Genomic DNA, 20,645 nt, shown 5'->3' with positions numbered 1-20,645 from the left:
AAGGCTGGCACTCATTTTTAATTATCCCCCCGGTGGAAACCCAGCAACACACTCTGCAATTGCTCTCACATATCTGCACGCAGCATCTGCAACACATCATCCTTCAGCAAACAGTGAGTCCTCTTCTTTTTCTTCCTTTCTTTTTACCCCCCTCCTAAATTAGCCGTACAGATTAGTGCAGGGCAATTCTCAAAAAAAAAAAAAAAAAAAAAAAGGACATCAATGTGCCCACAGACTGCACTGAACGTTTCACCATTCAATAAAATAACTCATATTTGAGGTTTACCAACAAAGGGTCTGCCCTGCTGCTGTGTCTTGGAGGTCTCCATCTACCTATTTAGCTAATTAATTTTAGAGAATTAAGCATTTGGTAACTTCTTGAGTGCCGTGTCCACACAGCTGCCAGGTACAAGCCGAAATAACCATCACTAGGTCACCTCACGGCAGGATCTCTGTTGGAGCTTTACTGTACAAATAAATATGTAAGGAGCTCCACTCAGTGGCGAGACAATGTCTCTCCAACTGTGATACCTGCAAGAGAAGAAAGGAGTCTTTGGAAATGCAAATATGTATAATTAACATGTCTACTTAATTGACTCTCTGCATTATTCATCGTAATCATAGCACTAGAATCACAACGTTTCACGAGGAAATAAATAGCTTTATTTATTGTCAGTAACATTGCAGAGGGAATTCAATCACTGGAGCATGATACATAATCGCCTTGTTGAAAACAATAAAACTCAGTATTACCTCTTTTTTATTATTTTAAGCTTGCTAAACTTCCAAAAGTAATAACTTTTTTTTTTTCATCTTTCCTTCTTTGTCTTGCACCACGTCTAGGCTTTCTTGAAAAACCGAAGCCTATTTCACAGTTCCTACCTCCTTTAAAAACGTCTGTATTAAGCAAAGCAGCTACAGAGGGTTGTGCCCTTGGAGGGCACAGAATTAGTGTATTTTTAATGCAAACATTTTCAGACAGTGGGGAATAAACTATTTCGATGGAGGTGCTACCAGAGAGAAAGCCTGAGACTGCTCAGACTTAGGTCTAGCACCAACTTTGGAGACTCTAAGAAAAAATGCAGACAGGTTTATTTTCAGAATTAATTCCATATGTCCTTAGTCATATTTTCCAATGTCCTGTAGTTCTGCTTGGCCTAGTGGGATGTCTAGATTTTATGGGTTTCACATCTCCATCATTTTTTTCCTGTTCTGATTTTCAGATACTTACTGTCAAATTTGGAATATTTTCACCTTTCTCTGCCTGTTATGGATTTTGTGTCTTCCTAAGTGGATGTCATAAGCTTTGTCCGGGTGGAAAATCACACTCCATATAACAGAAGACAAAACCAATCAAAGCTGTGAAATCATTAAAAGTAAACTTCCCCTAACACAATCTTCCCGTTCTTTCTGTTTCTCAACCTTGGATTCTAAGCAGGCAATTTAAACTTAATACTAAGTTTTTCTTTGTACTGATCCTTAAGATCATTTTCTTCCCACTGAAAAAGTTGACAGCATCAATTACCAGAAGAATTTTTGAAAATGTAAACCCATACAGCATTTCTAGCAAGGCGACGTAGCCCTATGCTTAGATAAGATTTTGAAAATTGTAAATGTAGAAGTAATAAATTTTTGTTTGGAAAGAAGTCCAGAAAAATCTTGAAGACACTGGAAGGGTCCATGCGGCAACCTGTGGCTCTGAGTGGAAAAACTGTTGATCTATGACACAGTGTCAGGACGCCTGAAAATGAGTCACAAAGTTACAAAATCTTTACGAGTTACTTCTGAGAACCCTGGGGTGAGAAACAAAATACCAGAAGAACGTGAAATACGGCGCCTATCTTTTAAATAAAAAAAAGCTGCGGAAGTCTGCTCCAACTTCAATTTTCGGTTGATGATTTAAGTACTTTTCCTAGTTGTAAGATGAGAAGGAGATGAGTTAATCATCTCCTTTTTTCTTAAGAGAAAAAGGAGTTGATTAACTGTCAATCGTTCTGATTCTTAGTTAAGAGAAACACCACTCCCCATAACTTTGAGTAAGGGCGGTGATACATTTTCAAGCGCCATCCTTAGAGGTTCTGAGGGTAAGTCCAGACACCACCATCAGCTTGTCTTGGGCATAAAAACGCCCAAAGAGGCGGGTGCTGCCCTGAAATCCCCACATCCTTCAGGGCTTTGCCATCCCGGCTGGAAAAGCTGATCAGTCCCACAGCGGGCCGTGAGGGGAGCTGGCCCTGCAGGAAAAGCGGGGTTGCCTTTGGGCAGGAGTCACTTGCCGCTGGTTTAGGAGCCCTGGGGATGACTGTGGATGGAGGGATGGATGGATGGATGGATGGATGGATGGATGGATGGATGGATGGATGGATGGATGGATGGAATAGCGAGGAGGTTGCTGTTCCCTGAGCAGGACGAGGAGATGAACTGGACGGTGATGAGGTGGCTCTTTGGGAAGAGGGGTGAAGGGACTGAAAGGAAAAGAGGAGCCAATGGGGGAAGAGAGGGAAATGCAGCTTGGAAATTAGGATAAATAGGCTGCATCCTCTAACAATTTGAGAGACCCCACGGGAAATGCCCATAACTTCTCTCTTTATTTGAATAAAGTTACAGGAGTCCTCTGTCTCCTCTTTAGACATAAACCTCTGGTGTTATGTGCATGAATTTCCCTGACAGAACAGGACGGGGATGTGATCGCTGTTCCCTTAAGGGAGCGGGATGCTGGCTGGACGGGACGGCGGAGAGCCCGCTGTTCCTTCAGGGAGCGGGATGAGGGGGTGAACGGGACGGGAATGTCGTCGCTGTTCCCTCAGGGAACGGGGCGAGAGGATGAACGGCAGACGATGCGCTCGCTGTTCCTTCAGGGAGCGGGATGATGGCTGAATGGGATGGGGATGTCGCTGTTTCCTCATGGAGCGGGATGAGGGATGAACAGGATGGCAGGGAGCTCGCTGTTCCCTCACGGAGCGAATGAGGGGATGAAGAGGACAGAGGAGCTCGCTATTCCCTCATGGAGCGGGATGAGGGATGAAGAGGACAGAGGAGCTCGCTGTTTCCTCACAGAGCGGGATGAGCGATGAACAGGATGGCGGGGAGCTCACTGCACCCTCATGGAGCGAATGACGGGATGAACAGGACAGCGAGGAGCCCGTTGCTCCCTCACAGAGCGGATGAGCGATGAAGAGGGCAGCGCAGACCCCCGCTATTCCCTCACGGATGGGATGAGCGGGGCAGCGCGGGTCCCTGCTATTCCCTCTTGGATGGGAGGAGCGGAGGAGCGCAGACCCCTGCTATTCCCTCACGGATGGGATGAACACGGCAGCGCAGACCCCCGTTATTCCCTCACGGATGGGATGAGCGAGGCAGCGTAGACCCCTGCTATTCCCTCACGGATGGGATGAGCGGGGCAGCGCAGACCCCTGCTATTCCCTCACGGATGGGATGAGCGGGGCAGCGCAGACCCCTGCTATTCCCTCACGGATGGGATGAGCGCGGCAGCGCGGGTCCCTGCTATTCCCTCACGGATGGGATGAGCGGGGCAGCGCAGACCCCCATTATTCCCTCACGGATGGGATGAGCGGGGCAGCGCGGACCCCTGCTATTCCCTCACGGATGGGATGAGCGGGGCAGCGCAGACCCCCATTATTCCCTCACGGATGGGATGAGCGCGGCAGCGCGGACCCATTTTTCCCGCACGGAGGGGATGATCGGGGCAGCCTGGACCCGTCCCCCCGGCGGGGCGGTGCCGTGGCGGCCGCGCCCCCGCCGGTGACGCGCGTCCGCCGGGAAGCGCTTCCTGCCCGTCACTTCCCCCGCTGCCGCCGCCGCCGCTCCCGCCGGGCCGCCGGACTCGTGCCCCTGCCCAGGCCCCTGCTGCCGCCGCCGCCGCCATGGCCATGAGGCAGACCCCGCTCACCTGCTCCGGCCACACGCGGCCCGTGGTGGACCTGGCCTTCAGCGGCGTCACCCCCTACGGATATTTCCTCATCAGCGCCTGCAAGGGTGAGCGGGACGGGCCGCTTTGTTCGGATCCCCCGCCCCGGGGGTGGACGTGGGGGGGCCCCGCCGCTCGTAGGCCGCGCATCGCCGCTCCGAGGGGTGCCGGTGGGGCGGGAGGCGTCTCGGGGAGGTGTGCGCTGGTCACTGAGGATGGTGACACCGCCTCAGCGTGCTCTGGAATGACGAAGGGAGCGGAAAGCCGGGTTTCTTTTCTGGTGCTTCATTGCCGGGTTAGCCGGGGGGTATCGGAGCCCGCATGCGCCCGGTTGGGATCCCGGCTGTTGAGGGGTATGGGAGATCTCCAGAATGATTTGTCTGTGAAAGTTCCCCTTGCCGCCGCCTGTGCACATGGGCTGTAGATTTAAGGCGAGCTGTGGTGTGACCAGGGCAGCTGCCTTGCCTTGCTGGACACGGCGTGATGAGAACGCTTTGCTCAATGTGGAAATAGCATTTTATCTTCGTACATGTGTATTTTAATCTTTCGCATGCATAAGTTTTAAAGGGCATTCCTTTCTGCCATGAAGTGCTTCCAGTTCAGCTCTATGCCTTGTGTGAACAACTCTTTGGTAGCTTTCCAGAAACAAACCTGATGATAGGAAAGGCATTCTCTGTATGTTTTACTCATCTCTCACTGCAACCATGAGACTTGTTCCACATTCTATGACCTCATAATATTGTTCCAAAGTTAAAAAAAACCAAAACAAAACAAAAAAGCAAACCAAATCTGTCCTGCCTGAAAAAAATCTTTAGTGAAAATAAAACCTAAGTGAAATGTTCCTTTCTACCTTTTGTCTATCTTAAAACAAAGTTACACACTTTTACCAGGAAACTTTTATGTCATTTGCAGTAGCATTTGAATATCAGTAGAGTTTAGATGCACGCAGCAAGTACAGCTTTGTAAAGCATGGGGTATTTCCACATGCTGGTGCAGGGGAATATTTTTTCCTTTAAAAAACTGCTTCCTCCTTTTACGACTTTTGTTTCTGTGAAGATGGCAAGCCCATGCTGCGCCAGGGAGACACGGGAGACTGGATTGGCACGTTTCTGGGTCACAAAGGTGCTGTTTGGGGAGCCACCCTGAACACGGATGCCACTAAAGCAGCTACAGCAGCAGCAGATTTTACAGCGTAAGTGACGAGTTGTCTTCGTGGTCCATATTTTGATTTTATTTTGTAGCTCTTGGGTGACAAGGTAGCTGTACTAAATTACTGATCCATTTGTTTCTCTTTAGTAACTTAGCTTATTTTTGGCTGGCCAGATTAAAACCTAGATTTTACCTTCTTGAAAGCAGCTGCAGTTAATTCTGTTGTGGTGAGCAGCTATGATTGCTTCTTGATGTGCTTAATCATCATACTGGTTTAGTTAACTTTTCTGTGCAGCTCAGATCTCTGGCACTGTAGTTATAGCAGAGTTGAGAGGGGGGTTTTTATTTTTCATCTAGCAGTTAGCCTCTTTTTATCACAAGAAACTTCTAGTGAATTATTTCTTTGATGTTTTTTGTTTGTTTGTTTGTGCTGTTTGCGGTATTAATGACTAGTTTGCAAGTTGAATCTTGTTAGTAGAGGGCAAATTCTATTAATGAAGTTGCAGAGAAGAGCTGCCTTTGTCTTCAAACTAAAATGTTAATTAATTTGCATGGTCCTGAAGAAGAGCATAAAGGAAAGTGGTGGGACAGTACAAAGGAGCTCTAGTAAAAATATATAAAATATTCTTATTGACTAACTGGGTTACGACTTATAAGAATGTAGCACTTAGGATAAAATGTTGTGATGGCATCAGGAAAGATTGCTCACAAATTCATCTGACTGTCCAGGTTGATTTGTCCTGGTGCTTCTAAAATATGAATATTTCCTCTTGCTGTTTAGCAAAGTGTGGGATGCCGTGTCAGGAGATGAACTAATCACACTGGCTCACAAACACATTGTCAAAAGTGTGGATTTTACACAGGTATGAGAAACCTTTATTCCTTATTCACCAGGGTAATAAGCTCTTGAGTATATTTTGCTATTAGTTACTTTTTTTTTTCTTTTTTATTGTGTATCTTAACAGGTAAATAATCTAAAATACCACTGCTCGTTTTTAGGATTGTGGGATTATTGTAACAAGTGTGTTAGAGGCTGTCTGAGAGAAAAAGCTGTGATTTTAACTCACAAAGACAGAGGCTGTATTTTGATTCAAAGTAGAGTTGACTCTCTGTAACTTCTGTTTCAGGATAGCAATTATCTGTTAACAGGTGGACAAGATAAGCTCTTGCGTATCTATGACTTGAGCAAGCCTGAAGCAGGTGAGTCTGCTTTTAAAACTGATTCTCGGGGGCTTTTTCGAGTTAAATGAAAGTTCTGAAATTCAGGGGCTGCTTCCTGTTACGAATCACGAAGAACAATGTTGAGGGTTGTTTTACAAATGTGATGTCTATAACATTTTGGTATATAAGGGTCCCAGAATTGCTTGGGTTGGAGAGGCCCTTAAAGATCACCTGGTTCCAAACTCTCTTCTGTGGGCTGCCATCCAACCTGAACACTTCCAGGAATGAGATATCAAGCAGAGCAAGTTTCAGTTCAGTGCAGGCACACTAGAAATTGGTCTAATTAATTAAAATTTAGTCATTTGAAAGAAAAATAAAAAAGACTCCACATGTGGAAGCATGTTTAAATTCATGTTGATACTGAACTGTTGATAGGAACCTTGATGTTCACTGAATGAAAGCTAGGCAATCAGATACCCAGCTTGCATTTATCCTGTTCCTGGAATAAGATCTACAAATAAAGTCCTAAGTGCTTGAAGTAATTCTACACTCCCTAGTAGATGGAAATCTATGCAGCTTAAGGAAGCCCCTGAACTGCTGCATGCCATTGTTGCATTCTATTACGTGTATTAAAATATTTGGCTTTATTTTAAGAACCGGACGTTGTCAGTGGACACACTTCTGGCATTAAAAAAGCCTTGTGGAGCAGTGATGACAAACAGATTCTTTCAGCTGATGATAAAACTGTCCGGTAAGAAAAAGTAACTTCCAGTTTTCTTTCTAGTCATGCTCTGTGTGAGGATGTATGTTATTTTGGTGAAGGATACCTGATCCTAGATGATTGTAGCTGCAGGCCTGATACATCTCTGTTCTGCTGTCAGAGATCATTTTGCTAATAGTTCTAATTTCCCCAGAAACGTGTACTCCTTGTAGATGTGCTCTCCCTGATAAGAAGAGCTGATCTTTGAGAACTGCATGGAATAAGTTTATGCCTTTTGTAATCCTAAAGAAGTTGAATTTATCGGTGAGGTCTCTTGCATACACACCATCCTGAGCTGTTGCTGCTTTGTCTTCTTTGGTTTCCCAGTGTTCAAGATAAGCAACACCCTGGTCCTATTTGTTTTTCTCCAAATTGCAGGAATAGAAAGGCAGCAGTCAGCTAATGGATAAAGATTTTTATTTGTCACAGCAGCACAGTTTAATTTCTGTTTTGATACCTCTTGCACTGCTAGATAGAAAACTATATTATGTTTAATGAACCTCTGTAAATTGGGATTATTAAAGAATAGAATCTTCAAGCTTTGCTTCAAGATCTGTTGCTTAGCAGATTTAAACCAAGGTTTTTCATCTCCACAAGAAACACTGACTAGTTAAATGGTGTGTATATGCCATTTAATACCATTAAGCTGCAAAGGTAGAAGTATTTTTAAAAAAGGAATGTGTCTTAAACTTGACCTAGCTGAGAATTCAGATAAAGCCACTGAAAATCTGAAGTACCTCTGGAATCAAACCACGTTCCTTGATGGGTGCCTTTTTATATCCAGGTCTGGGCATGGATGTGAGGTGGAAATCATTTGATTTGCTGAAGCCTGAGAGTCTTTTATTTCTCCTTTTTTCTTTCCTTTTAAGCCTCTGGGACCGAAGTACCATGACTGAGGTGAAGTCACTAAACGTGGCAATGTCAGTGAGCAGCATGGAGTATGTTCCAGAAGGACAGATACTGGTGATAACCTATGGGAAGACTATTGCTTTTCATAGTGCAGAAACGTGAGTCCACAACTCCGGTTTTCACAGATGGAGTAACAGGCTTCTTGTGGGTAAAAACTGGCTGTACAAGGCCAGAATCACCAAGTGGTCAAATCTGGCATCTCTGTGATGGTTCAAGAAAGGAAGTTACATGCTTAAGTATATTCCAGAAAGTAGTTCTGTATTCGTGAGCTTTTGTTTTGCTTATTCTAAACTCATTTCTAACTTGACAAGCATGCTTTGCAAGTCGGAAAACTTGTTTCAGAAACTCCGTAGGATTGTATTCCCATTTCTGGTCAAAACAGTTGAGTTTGGTAGAATCACAGTTTCTTTGCTCTCAGGATTTTTTTTTTTTTTTTTTTAATTTTTTAATATGAACTTTGTTAACAAACTTTTCTCTCTCAGTCTAGAGCAGATTAAATCATTTGAAGCACCTGCTACAATCAATTCCGCATCACTTCACCCTGCGAAAGAATGTTTGGTTGCAGGTGGTGAAGATTTTAAACTCTATAAATATGACTATAATACGGGAGAAGAATTAGGTATGTTTGTCTCCTATATTCATAAAGGAGTTCTGAAATAGGTATTATTAAAATAATGACCACTAAATGAAACTGTTGCACTCTGATGAGGTCTTAGCATAGCATGCTGTGCAAGAGGATGATGAAAAGGTATACAATCAGTTAAACATTTTTAGCTATCTCAGTATACCTAATATTATTTTAAAACTAATCAAAACATTCATTCAACCATTTTGCACCTATTAAAAAAAATCTCATTCTGTATTGCTATAGTAGCTGTATGTTAAATTGGCTTCATTAGACATGTCAGTTACAACATTTTTATGAAAAATATGATGTGTTGGCCAGATTTGCTTCAAAAAGAGCGTATTACTGATCCAGTCCTCATTTAAAATTGTTTGTGGAAGTAGGGGGTTGAAGGAACAGAGCGTGTGTTCTCCATGCTGTTGGCTTGCTTTGCAGTTTTGTCTAGAATAAATGAGCACCTTTTTCCTTGCAGTCAATGAAACATTAACATCTTGCCTGAAGTAGCCATTGCTGACACAGCCATTCAAGTAAACTCTGTTTTGTAGCAGAAAGATCGGTTTGTACTTAAATTTCAGTTGTCGGCTGAAATTTGAAATTGATGGTGTTGACTTCTTCCCTTCAGAATCTTACAAAGGGCACTTTGGTCCCATTCACTGCGTGCGATTCAGCCCCGATGGAGAGTTATACGCCAGTGGCTCCGAGGATGGTACACTACGGCTGTGGCAGACAACAGTAGGGAAAACCTATGGCCTTTGGAAGTGTGTAGTTCCTGGTAAGTGAGTGCTTGGTCCTGCTGAAACTTGGCAACTCCGTGTGCACTTTTAAATATCAATCATTAGTAAACACTGAGCAGTGACTCCTGTCTTCTGAAGGTTTCTTTCTACTCAAATCTGTTGGATTGAAGGATGTACTTTTGTAGCTGTCATGCAAGCAGTTAACATCACACTCGTAAGCTTTTTTGAATATAGACACTTGGTGGATATTTAAGCCAAGAGCCTGATGTATTTTTGTGTTAAAGAGTGAGAAATATGTGATACCACTTTTATAATTCTGAAAGGGAGACTCTGTAGAAGTGGATGGTAGTTTTATTTTATACTGTACTCTGGTTCTTTCAGCTTGGGGAGAGGGAAGCAGTAACTACACGTGGATATTCATTGGTAGAGCTGCTTGCTCAAGTGTTTTGCCTCAACACTGAATTAAACGGAAATTACTTTTGTTGTTTTTTTTAAAATTAAGGTGGGTGTGTGGAACTGAAGGTATTGACTGTTTTTCTACCTTCTCTCTACAGAAGAGGAGAATGCAGAAGCAGCAAAAGCAAGGACTACCCTTCCAGGAACTGCAGAGGAGGAAATAGGTAATGAACTGAACTGTCAGCTTCAACTGCCTCAGTGTTAAAAGATAGTCAAGATGATAGCATTCCTTAGGAGAAGTACTTTCCCTCAGGTGCTTTCTGGTATTTTTCACTCCTTTCAAAAGATGTTTGAATGCATTTGCCTGACACTGATTATGTGGTGTCAGGCTGGTGACTGGAGCTGTGCAGGCAGAACAGATGGGGTAGAACAGCTGGATCAGGTCGAGTGGGAAAACAAACTGAACCGGTCTCTTTAAGCGATCCCTGCAACATTTCTTTGGTTTATATATCTAAAGTGAAATTAAATCGCACCCTTTTTATTCAGTTGCAGAAGAGATTGCCTCTGAAAACTCAGATACGGTGTACAGCTCAACTCCTGAAGTGAAAGCCTGATTACTGCAGCTGTTTTGTGACACGTGGACATGCGAGACTAAATCAAGTGAGCAGTGACAGACAGCAGCCTTCCAGAGTGCGCTCCCTCCCAGGGGCAAAGATGGGCAGTAACTGATGAGAATGCGGTGGAACTGGCTAGGTGTTGTCTGTAAGAGAACTGAGCATCCAAATAAAAACCCAAAAGACAAGTAGTAGAGTTCTGCTGGCTTTTTGGCATAACTGCCTACTGTCTTTTCAAAGAAGTGTGCAAGCCAAGATCCAGTCTCTCCAATCTCAATTAGACTCATTGTAGTGTGTTTTCATTATTACGAAGAAGAGATACAATGGCTTTTACCTTTTTTTTTTTTTTTTTTTTTTTTTTTTTTCCCTCCTCTTGAAAGTTGGAAAAATTGGCTCTAGTCGAAAAAGAAGGGATTATGTACTTAAAAGTATTTGGTTCGGGTTTTGTTTCATTGTATGCTGCTTCTGAATGTTTAACTGTTTTCAGTTGTCTAAATAAAATGCCTCTCCAAACTCGTACGTTACTTTTGAGCGTTGGGTTCATGAAATGGAAAAGCAACCACATGAATCACGTGATCCTTGGCATCTTGGGTTTGTACTGTACAGAGAGAAAGCAAAAGAATGTGTTTTAGTGTTGGTACAGAGGGTGGCAAGTTCTTTGATCTGTAAGCTTTGTATCTTTTTTATTCTTTAAAGTTTGAATGTAAACATGAGTCTCTAAAAAGAAAAAACAGTGAAAATTCCTAAATTTAAACGTGCTGCCTGAAGTATTTGGTTGTACATGAAAATATCAGAGGCTGGCTGCAAATCTGTGTAAAGCTTGGGTTTAGTCCTCCAGACTGGATAAAAAAGTTACTCTTTCAAGGTTACAAATCATATTTTCTTCATTAAAGAAAATAATTGCCATTCTTCCACTTGTCATTTCTTTTAATGTTATGCTGAAAGCTTTACATAATGCATTCTGTGTGGTGAGAAGAAAGAAGTATATTTATTCACACAGCTTTTTATTTTTTCATATTCATACTTTTCCTTACTGTCCTGTTTTCACAGACTATACCTATTCGAAATTTATTCTTAAAACAAGTAACTCTGACTACAGCTAAATGGTTCTGGCTAATTCCAGTAAGGTTTATGAGGGCTCCATATCTAGTACTTGAAAAAAAAAATTTTTTTTACAAATTGCATGCATTTAAAATGAGGAACTCGGAATGCCTTGCCCCATGGTGAAACTTCTTGTGTGCTGTGGGTTTTATTCCATATTTGCAGTAGGCTCTGTAGCATTTCATAGGGAGGTCTGGAATCGAATCTCAGATTTGTTTAGCTGGGGGAAAAAGCCCTTTACCACCAAGTTCAACCAGTTCCCAAGTTCACCAGAAAACCATGAACCTCATTCTGCATTTACAGCTTGCTCTGGGCTGCATAAAAATGAAACAGCTAATAGTCATAAAAACCTAATACTTAGTAATGGCTACTAAAATACTGGAAGAAAAAAAAAAAAAAAAAACATGACAAAGCTAGAGTACTGTTATGAGCAAGTGTTTGAAAAATCCACCAGTAAGGGTATCAGCAAAACCCAGATTTAATATTAAGCGACAGGACAACAAAGTTCCTTGGCAAGGTTCACTCTACTACTTAGAGGACAGTTAAGGCACACGAAGGAAGAACAAGTAACAACAAAGCCAAACAAAGTCCAGGCAATCAAAACAGAAATTAACCAAGAACTGGCTAGAGGGAAATGTTTGTATGGTGAGGGCAAGGATAAAAAGGGGTAAGTCTAAAAGCTTAACAATTTTACAGAGGAACAACACTTAACTTACACCTAACTTAGAACTTTAACAATTTAACAGGAATAACACTTAACAGCATTTCACCTAATTTAGGACTTAACCCTACTTACAAGCCTTAGACATCTAGGGTAACAGTGTTTCATCCCAGACACAGTTAAGTGTTGGCACTTTGTTCGAAAGTGTGATAACAGGGATGTTATGCCATTCGGGCAAGAAAAATAATTTCCAAGGCTGTTCATAAAGAAAACAAGACAGCAGCAGTTGCTGGAAGCAGACAGTGTTTCTGATGAGGTGCTTATCAAGGACAAGGCACCACAAGTATTTCTTGGATGACAGTGTGGCCTGGAAAAGGGGGAGGAGGATGCACTGCCACAAGTACTTGAAAGCTTGTAATTTTTGGACTGCTTTGACAGGTCCTAATGTCCACAGTGTGAATGGTGTGTACTTCTAGGGTGACTACTGTCTTTCAAACCATTGCTTCTCAAAGCACACGTGGTCTTGGTATGGGAAAAGCAGAAAGAAAAGCATCCTCAAGTTTCAGAGCTATGGCCCTTTTCTGCTTTACCTGATGGCGCTGTGAGTTCAGGGTTTCTTTAAGTTGGAAATTGTTTCATCTAAATGTCAATATTAACAATATACAACATATTTTTCCGGATCTGGAAAAAAGGCCATGAAGTTTGCAGTGGCTTAGTTACCAGAATTTCATTCTGCAGGTACCACTAGAAGCCTTGCAGGTTGGGAGCTGTATTGACCCCGTGTGTACGTGTGGCACTAGCTTCTCCTTGAGGAGACAACACGGAGACACCGGACAGAGCCTTGACCCAATCACCACGTGAACAGCAGGTCCAGCGCTATGCATCGCCAGAGGAACGGAATATCCATGTACCTCCAAGGGAATGGGATATCCATGTATGGAATATCCATTTACCTCCAGAGGAATGGAATATCCATGAATGGAACATCCATGTACCTCCAAGGGAACGGGATATTCATGTACCTCCGAGGAATGGAATATCTGTGTGATGTCTTGGGAAGGCATCACGTGTACCTCCAGAGGAATGGGATATCCATGAACAGGATATCCATGTACCTCCAGAGGAACGCAATATCTGTGTGGTGCCTTGGGAAGGCATCACGTGTACCTCCAGAGGAATGGGATATTCCTGTACCTCCAAAGGAACAGAATATCCAAGAATGGGGTATCCGCGTACCTCCAGGTGAACAGAATATCCATGAACAGAATATCTGTGTACCTCCAAAGGAACGGGGGGATATCCATGTACCTCCAGAGGAACTGAATATCCGTGAACAGGATATCCATGTATCTCCAAAGGAATGGAATATCCATGAAGAGAATATCCGTGTACCTCGAAAGGAACGGAATATCCATGAATGGAATATCCATGTACCTCCAGAGTAACTGAATATCCATGAACGGAATATCCATGAACAGAATATCCATGTACCTCCAAGGGAATGGAATATCCATGAACGGAATATCCATGTACCTCCAGAGGAACTGAATATCCATGAAAGGAATATCCATGTACCTCCAAAGGAACGGGATATCCGTGTACCTCCAAAGGAACAGAATATCCACGAACAGAATATCCGTGTACCTCCAAAGGAACGGAATATTTATGAATGGAATATCCGTGTACCTCCAAAGGAATGGAATATCCACGAATGGAACATCCATGTACCTCCAGGGGAATGGGATATCCATGTACCTCCAGAGGAACTGATTATCCATGAACGGAATATCCGTGTACCTCCAGAGGAATGGGATATATATGTACCTCCAGAGGAACTGAGTATCTATGAATGGAATATCCATGTACCTCCAAAGGAACGGGATATCCACAAATGGGATATCCGTGTACCTCCAAAGGAACAGAATATCCATGAACGGAATATCCATGTACCTCCAAAGGAATGGAATATCCACGAACGGAACATCAATGTACCTCCAGGGGAACGGGATATCCACGAACGGAATATCCATGTACCTCCAGGGGAATGGAATATCCATGAACGGAATATCCGTGTACCTCCAGAGGAACGGGATATCCACGAACGGAATATCCATGTACCTCCAAAGAAACGGGATATCCACGAACGGAATATCCATGTACCTCCAGGGGAATGGAATATCCATGAACGGGATATCCATGTACCTCCAGGGGAATGGAATATCCACGAACGGGATATCCGTGTACCTCCGGAGGAACGGGATATCCACGAACGGGATATCCATGTACCTCCGGAGGAAGGGACATCCCCGCCTCTCCCGCCGCATCAGGGCCGCGTTTGCCGTGCCCGCTCGGTCCCCCACGTGTGGCGGAGCTTCCTGCCGGTGCGGGGCGGGCGGGGCCGAGCCTGCCCGGCCGGCCGGGGATCGCGGGGGCGGAGATCGCGGGCCATGGCGGGGCGGAACCCGGGCACCGAGCTGGGTAAGCGGCGGCGGCGGGGCCGGGGATCCCCGGTGGGCGCTGCGGGTCCCCGGGGCGGTGCCGGCCCCTGCTGGTGTTCCTCTGAAGGGCCGGAATAGGAGCGGCCCTACGCTTCCTGGGGGTGTTGTGATACACTCCCGGAGGAGGGCTTGGGTTAAACGCGAGTTTCCGTGTTGCATTTGGCTTTCGTGGTTCCCAGCGCGGTCAGAGGTTGTCGGGCAGCTCCGCAGGTCCTGTCTCCGAGCTGGACCTGGCTCTCTCTCGCACGCAGTTCTCACGGGGTAATCCTTCCTCCCCTCTTAAGATTAACAACGCTTAATTTGGGCTCTGATTTGCAAAGTCGAGACTCCACCTCTTCTGGTCGTACTTGCTCTCGGAGGAGTGGTAGGGATTTTGCAGGTGATCTCCGGGCTGGAAGGATGGCTGTGCCTCAGGTAAGGCAGAGAGCAGCCAAGAAAGGTTTTCTCTGCCTTCTCCTGGAGTTCTCCTCGTTGCCGGGAAAGGGGAAAGTGCTGCAGCTTCTTCAGCAAAACCCGGCTGCAGCAGTGGGATGAGTTGGAGCAGTGGGACTTCCTACAGCGTGCCTCTAAGGGGTGGTAATTTGGTCATTGTGAGTAGGCGGACAGTGAAGTGGAGGAGACACGGGTGGCCTCGCAGAAGAGAGGGAGCAAAGGCCAGCTGGTGTGGGACAGGTAGGTCTCGAAGCTGGCACCAGCAGCGTTCAGGAGGTTGTGGCATCACGTGCCTGTCGTGAGAACCAGCACAGGCACTTTTCGCAGAGCCAACACGCAGTTTAGCCTGTGCATGGGCAAGTGGGAGCTGTGCTTCCACTCACTGAGACTGTGGAAACGTTGCAGCTTTCAAAAGAGAGCTGTCTGATTGCTCTTGTTCATGGGCTGCTCGTAGGGACAGGTGAGTTTCAACTGCAGCCCTCCGAAGAGCTGAAAAAACCATTAATAACGTAGTGACAAAACATCACTATCTGTTAGGAAAAACAGCTAGCACAGAAGTCTGCAAGTGCACTCCAGTTACTTTAAACTAGGGGTGTGTCATGCTTTTTCTTAGTAATTCAAGCTTAAAATTAGTTGAAACATGAAGGAGGAGTCAGCTCAGTTCTAATATGTGTTGCCATCCCTTCCCAGTGATCTTTGTTTGACGCAGTTGTGGTCGAAATGAGCTGGGTTAGATGTTCAGGACCAGTGTAGGGAAGGGAATGGTGTGGCTGTGACCATGTTTAAGTGGCAGCTTCTAGCATCTCCCTCATGCTGGCTGCTTTAAAGAGAGAGCTGCACCTCCCTGCCATTTGTTCTCCCACTGAATATGTATCTGAAATACAGCAGATACTTAATACATACTTAATAAGCACACTTAATGCAGCACTTAACATGGCTTAACTTAACATACTCACTGCTTCTGTGACTTAGGCACCTCAGCTTTTGAGGATTTTACAGGCCTGTGCCACCAGCTTTAACACTAATTCAGGTGATTTGCCCCGTTTCCCACACAGCTTTGTGTAGAATTATAGTTTTCTAGCAGGGACATCTAGTGGTAAAATATATTTTCCTTAAAAATATATAGTTAGGGTCATTTCCTGTGTCTGCTGTTTCTGTGCGTGCTGCATAATGTCAATATTTAAGCAGCAGGTCTCTGATGTTGCCATTAGAGAGGACAACTTTGTTTATCACTGACAAGCCAAACTCTGCACTGCATGTAGTGCTTTCCTGTGTGATTTTTTTTTGAAAAAATAAATACATTTTTGTAAAATTCCTTGATTCTTCCCTCCTTATCTCCTCCCCTCGTACCCAACACTTTATTTCCTTGGAATAAAGACCAGGTGCACGTTACACAGGTGAAAAGACCCCGATGTGCCCAGTCAGAGGCTCACCAGCCTCATGCACTGATACATTTGCCACACGAGAGTCATGTAAAAATCAGCAGGACAAAGAGTTTTCCAAGTTTTCCATGTTTTCCATTCCACAAGGACTGTTTGCAGAGCTTGTGTGCTCGGGTTCACCACGATGCCTGCAGGGAGGGGAAGGATTCTGCCTCTCCTGCTCTGCTGGGTTATCATATTCCAGATGTTTAACGTTTTGTCACGCTTCAGAAAAGTATCAGATGCAACTTTTAATGTCACTCCACGATGAAATATTGGAACATATCAGTGAGTTTTGGAAGCGTGAGCTAGCAGCGCGCTGCTTTGGTTTAACTGTGGGGATCAGACACATGGGGACACAGGGACCAGCCCCTCTGCCCAGCACTCGGAATGTACGAGGAAGATTGGCTCCAGTTTCTCTTTCCAGTAGGAAAGAGAGGTTGATAGAACTGCCACAGCTTCAGCAGAGAGACAGCAAAATGGGGCTGGGACCAGGGAAATTTGGTTTAGGGGTCCTGAGGCAGAGAAGTTCATAGTGGATATGAGGGAAAACTTGGGGCAGAACAGTCAGGTGCTGGGTTCAGAGAAGCAATCTCCATCCTTGGGACTCTCAAACCCCACCCAAATAAAGCTCTCAGCAGCCTGGTCTGACCTCAGAGCTGATGCTGCATTGCACAGCAGGTTGGACAAATGATCTTCAAATTATTCTATGATTATATGTTTTATTAACTCTGTGTGTGTATATATGTCTGTATATATATATATATATATATATATGCACACATATATGTATGTATTCTGAGTAATGAGCAATTAATTGCGGTTGTTTTGCAATGTTCTTGGATTCCAAAAGAACCCCAGTATCTATCTATGTGGCTCAGACCCTCTCGCTGAAGGGCCAAAAATACATTCATTACGTTTCAATTGATATTTTTAATTATAGTTGGTATTTCTGAGCCATCTACATGTGAGAAGAGCTAGCCTGTTGGTAATTGGCATTTAGATAATGAAGTGTTACATCCCTTTTCAAGGCAGCATAATTCTGTTCTAATATATTAATAGCTGTTTTTAGCCTGCACTGTGGCTCTGGTTCTTCACTGTTCTAACACCTTTTGAATCTGCTGGGTAATTTTAATCAAATTTGAAGGACAAGTAGATGTCTTGGAAATAAGTAAGGCACTGGGTGGAGTGACCAAATCAGTTCTGTTGTTGAGGGAAAGGCAGGTACAGATCAGCAATTACATGAATTTGTTTTATTTTGGCCTTTGTGCAAGTTAATGGAGTTTTACTCTTGGCTGTAAGGACCACATGAGGACAGCTGGGTTTTTGGGGCGAGGAGATGTCTCAAGCCAGGGAAGAAGAGAGGGAACAACGGGGGACTTGGACCTGCAGGAAACCATGTCCTGATGTTCTGCATCTCACTTCCTGAGGGAAGGATTGCCAGTGGTTCCCAGAGTGCTTTGGAGGAGGATGCCATGGTCCATTTTGTGTGATCCATGGACAGCGCCGTGTGATTTCACTGATGGCACAAGACAGCACAGATGATTTCCCCTTCAGGGCTCGTGCTTTGATGTCCTGCTTTGAGTATCTGGATGCTGATAACTTGGAGACTCTGTGGTATAAAGGAAGACCCACATGAAATTAAGGATCTGTTGGTCCATATCAAGTGTCGCTATGGAAAAATAACCACGGCTTCTTTCTTGACAAAGCTGAATCCCTAAACAGCTTAACATGGTGAGACAAGTGTAACAAGGCCTGACCCCAAAGCTTCTTCTGTCCCACCAGTGGCTTTGCTCAGCTCTGCCTGGCCAGCTGGGGTCAGCCTGTGTCCAGCTCCTCGTTTCTCCGCGGAAGGTTCAGGACGCACTTTCGGTCTCCTCTCCCGAAATAACAGCTTTCATCGCTTCCCTTCGCCGTTCTGCCGTGTGCTCGTGGTAGGAGCAGGAGCACACATGCTGTCTCTGGCACACAAAATGAAATAACCAGTTGAGGGGGGCAGCTCCTTTTGGGAGCAGTGCTGCCTTAAGGTGCTCGTGAAACCACCGCCTCAGGCATCCTTGAGCTTTCTGTTTCGCCATCTGAGGGGATGCCATCAACACATTTATTTTTTTTTTTTTTTTTTAAAGCTTCTGTAAAGCTTAGTCTGCTTCACGAGGAACGTGTTAGGAAGCTTGGGTATTTATGTAATTATCCTAATGAAGTGGTTTTATTTATTGTTTTCTGAGGAAATGCTGGGTATTTTTGGATCCGTGTTCTTCAAAGAGAGGAGATGAATTTCCTGTTAAGGAATTGAATATGATTTTTTTTCAAATGTCTTCAGAGAAAAAAGTAAACTAGGAGAGTGATTACAGAATATTGGCTAATTAGCTGTAGTGTAACTGCTTTAATTACTTTTATCCCTGAAGCCACATGACTGTGCAGATGACTAGCAGATGACTTATTTAAAAAAAAAAAAAAAAAGACATGTTCACACTGCAAGGTTAATGAGCCTAATTAAATATAGTTTTCCTTAGCCAGATACTAGATCATAAAGCTTGGGGGAGTGAGGGAGGGGGAGAATCCAAAGGCAGTCAGTTCTGTTTCAAAAAAAGGGTTTTATTCTGATATTTAATGAAAAAAAAAAGAGAAAAGCTGCAATTGTGAGTGATTTTTCTGAATAAAGGCACTTAGATCTAAAGATTTGATGAGACCTCACATGGCAAACCTTGAAAGCCTATTTAGAGACAATTATGCTGAGACATATTTGTTTTCACTTACCCATTGCTTTAATTAATGTAGGAATGGGCTTGAATAAAAGGTCTGTGTTATCTGGAAGTCTCCATCTGCTGCTGCATATTACCAGAACCTTTGTCCTTCCTTGCCGTGCCATTTTTATTGCACCATTTTATTTCCCGTAGTAAGCTGCTCGATGTCTCACCTGAAGTTGTACAGAAAGGATGGAGTTCTGATTTTTTGTTAAATTATTCCTTTTTTTTTCCTTTCTTTTTTAACTCTCTGCCTCTGCTGTGCATTGTGGTTGGAGTTCCCAAACTCAAAAAAAAGAAAAAAACCAACAAAAAAAAAACCAAAAACAAAAACTTGGAGATCCACATTCTGTGGTCTTTCAGGGACTCTTGCATCCTATGCACAAAAATTAGATATTGGACATTACTGAGTTTCCATGTGTCAACTACCTTTGGGACTAGCCTTGAGTCACTGAGAACAGAAATGTGAAACGTGTCAGACAGTGAAAAGGGCTTAAACCAATGGATTTTGTCATATTTGCAAAGAGCATGCAGTCAGCTATCGCGGATCGGCTGATATTTGGTGACTTTCACAGGTGACTTTGGGCAAAGCAGAAGCAGTAGCTCATTTCCACTTACACTCTCATTCCACACCTTTTCTCCCATTATTATTTTTTTTTTTTTTCTCCAAATGGCTTTATAGTTGATTATTTCCTTTAAGCTGATCTAGTGTGCAGGGCTCTACATCCTAAAAAGATTGCTTAGACCAGAGTCAGGATGCTCACGAGTCCGATGGCGTAGATACAACAGCTGTGTCAGACTGAACCCTCTACAAACAATGAATAATAAAGAATTAACCTACTCTTGGGCAAAATTTGTGTCCTTTCATTTAAATTTTCATCTCAAACTTGAATTTTCTCTAACAGACTGGACACTGTCTTCGTATTCTCATAAAGAATTGTTTTTATAAATCATTTATCAGTTGGTTTTCATGGTTGTCTTCGAAAATGTAGAAGGAATAGGTTAGAGCAGACCAGCTGAAAGGATCCTTGTTAGAGAGGGACAAGCTGAGTTCCTCATCTAAAATGCTTCCTTTGGTTTTATCACATTTTCCAAAGGGGCTGAAAGGTCACTGTGCACCCAGGAGGGTTCAAAAGTTATTATAATAAATGGGATTATGATTAAATGATGCTTCCTCAGCACTTGGCACCTAGCAGAAGAATCATAACACAGAGTCTCTGTGTCCCTCCTCTATTTATTTATTTATGTGTGTTTTCCTCCCCCATGGACTTTGTCAAACAGATGCTGTGTACCTACTGAGAGGCAAAAAAGGAGGAAAGCTGTAGCCATAATTTTTGTAGCAATTGCTTTTCTCGCCCTCTTTCTACAAGTCAGCTGAGCTCCTTGCTTTGGGGGCAGAATGGATAAACCTGTGGCTTTGAAAATTGGAAAAGAAGTAACAAGGGTTTGTTGTTTTACTCACTTGCAACTTTCCAAACTCCCTCTTTTCCTTGTTGCCAGGCAGTGAGCCTG

At 43.8% G+C, this 20,645-nt stretch overlaps 2 protein-coding genes across 2 annotated transcripts in view; both read left to right on the top strand.

Moving 5' to 3' along the window:
* Positions 1 to 3,796: 3,796 nt before the first annotated feature.
* On the top strand, positions 3,797 to 11,190 carry STRAP (serine/threonine kinase receptor associated protein). Its single transcript, XM_040063092.2, has 10 exons — positions 3,797 to 3,996; positions 4,985 to 5,120; positions 5,859 to 5,940; positions 6,205 to 6,277; positions 6,893 to 6,989; positions 7,868 to 8,005; positions 8,390 to 8,526; positions 9,155 to 9,304; positions 9,821 to 9,886; positions 10,209 to 11,190. The coding sequence occupies exons 1-10, from the start codon at positions 3,885 to 3,887 to the stop codon at positions 10,274 to 10,276; spliced, it is 1,059 nt and encodes a 352-aa protein (XP_039919026.1). The 5' UTR covers positions 3,797 to 3,884; the 3' UTR covers positions 10,277 to 11,190.
* A 3,241-nt stretch (positions 11,191 to 14,431) lies between these two features.
* The window catches only part of DERA (deoxyribose-phosphate aldolase), a 43,698-nt gene continuing 37,484 nt past the window's right edge, over positions 14,432 to 20,645 (top strand). Inside the window, exon 1 of the mRNA XM_040063325.2 lies at positions 14,432 to 14,516. Within this exon, the coding sequence (XP_039919259.1) occupies positions 14,486 to 14,516 (31 nt within the window). The 5' untranslated portion in view covers positions 14,432 to 14,485. The remainder of the gene's footprint in view (positions 14,517 to 20,645) is intronic.

This window comes from Hirundo rustica, chromosome 4, assembly GCF_015227805.2.
Source record: "Hirundo rustica isolate bHirRus1 chromosome 4, bHirRus1.pri.v3, whole genome shotgun sequence".
NCBI lineage: Eukaryota > Metazoa > Chordata > Aves > Passeriformes > Hirundinidae > Hirundo > Hirundo rustica.
Note: the sequence above shows the minus strand (reverse complement) of the source record. Positions and strands in the feature narration are given on the sequence as shown.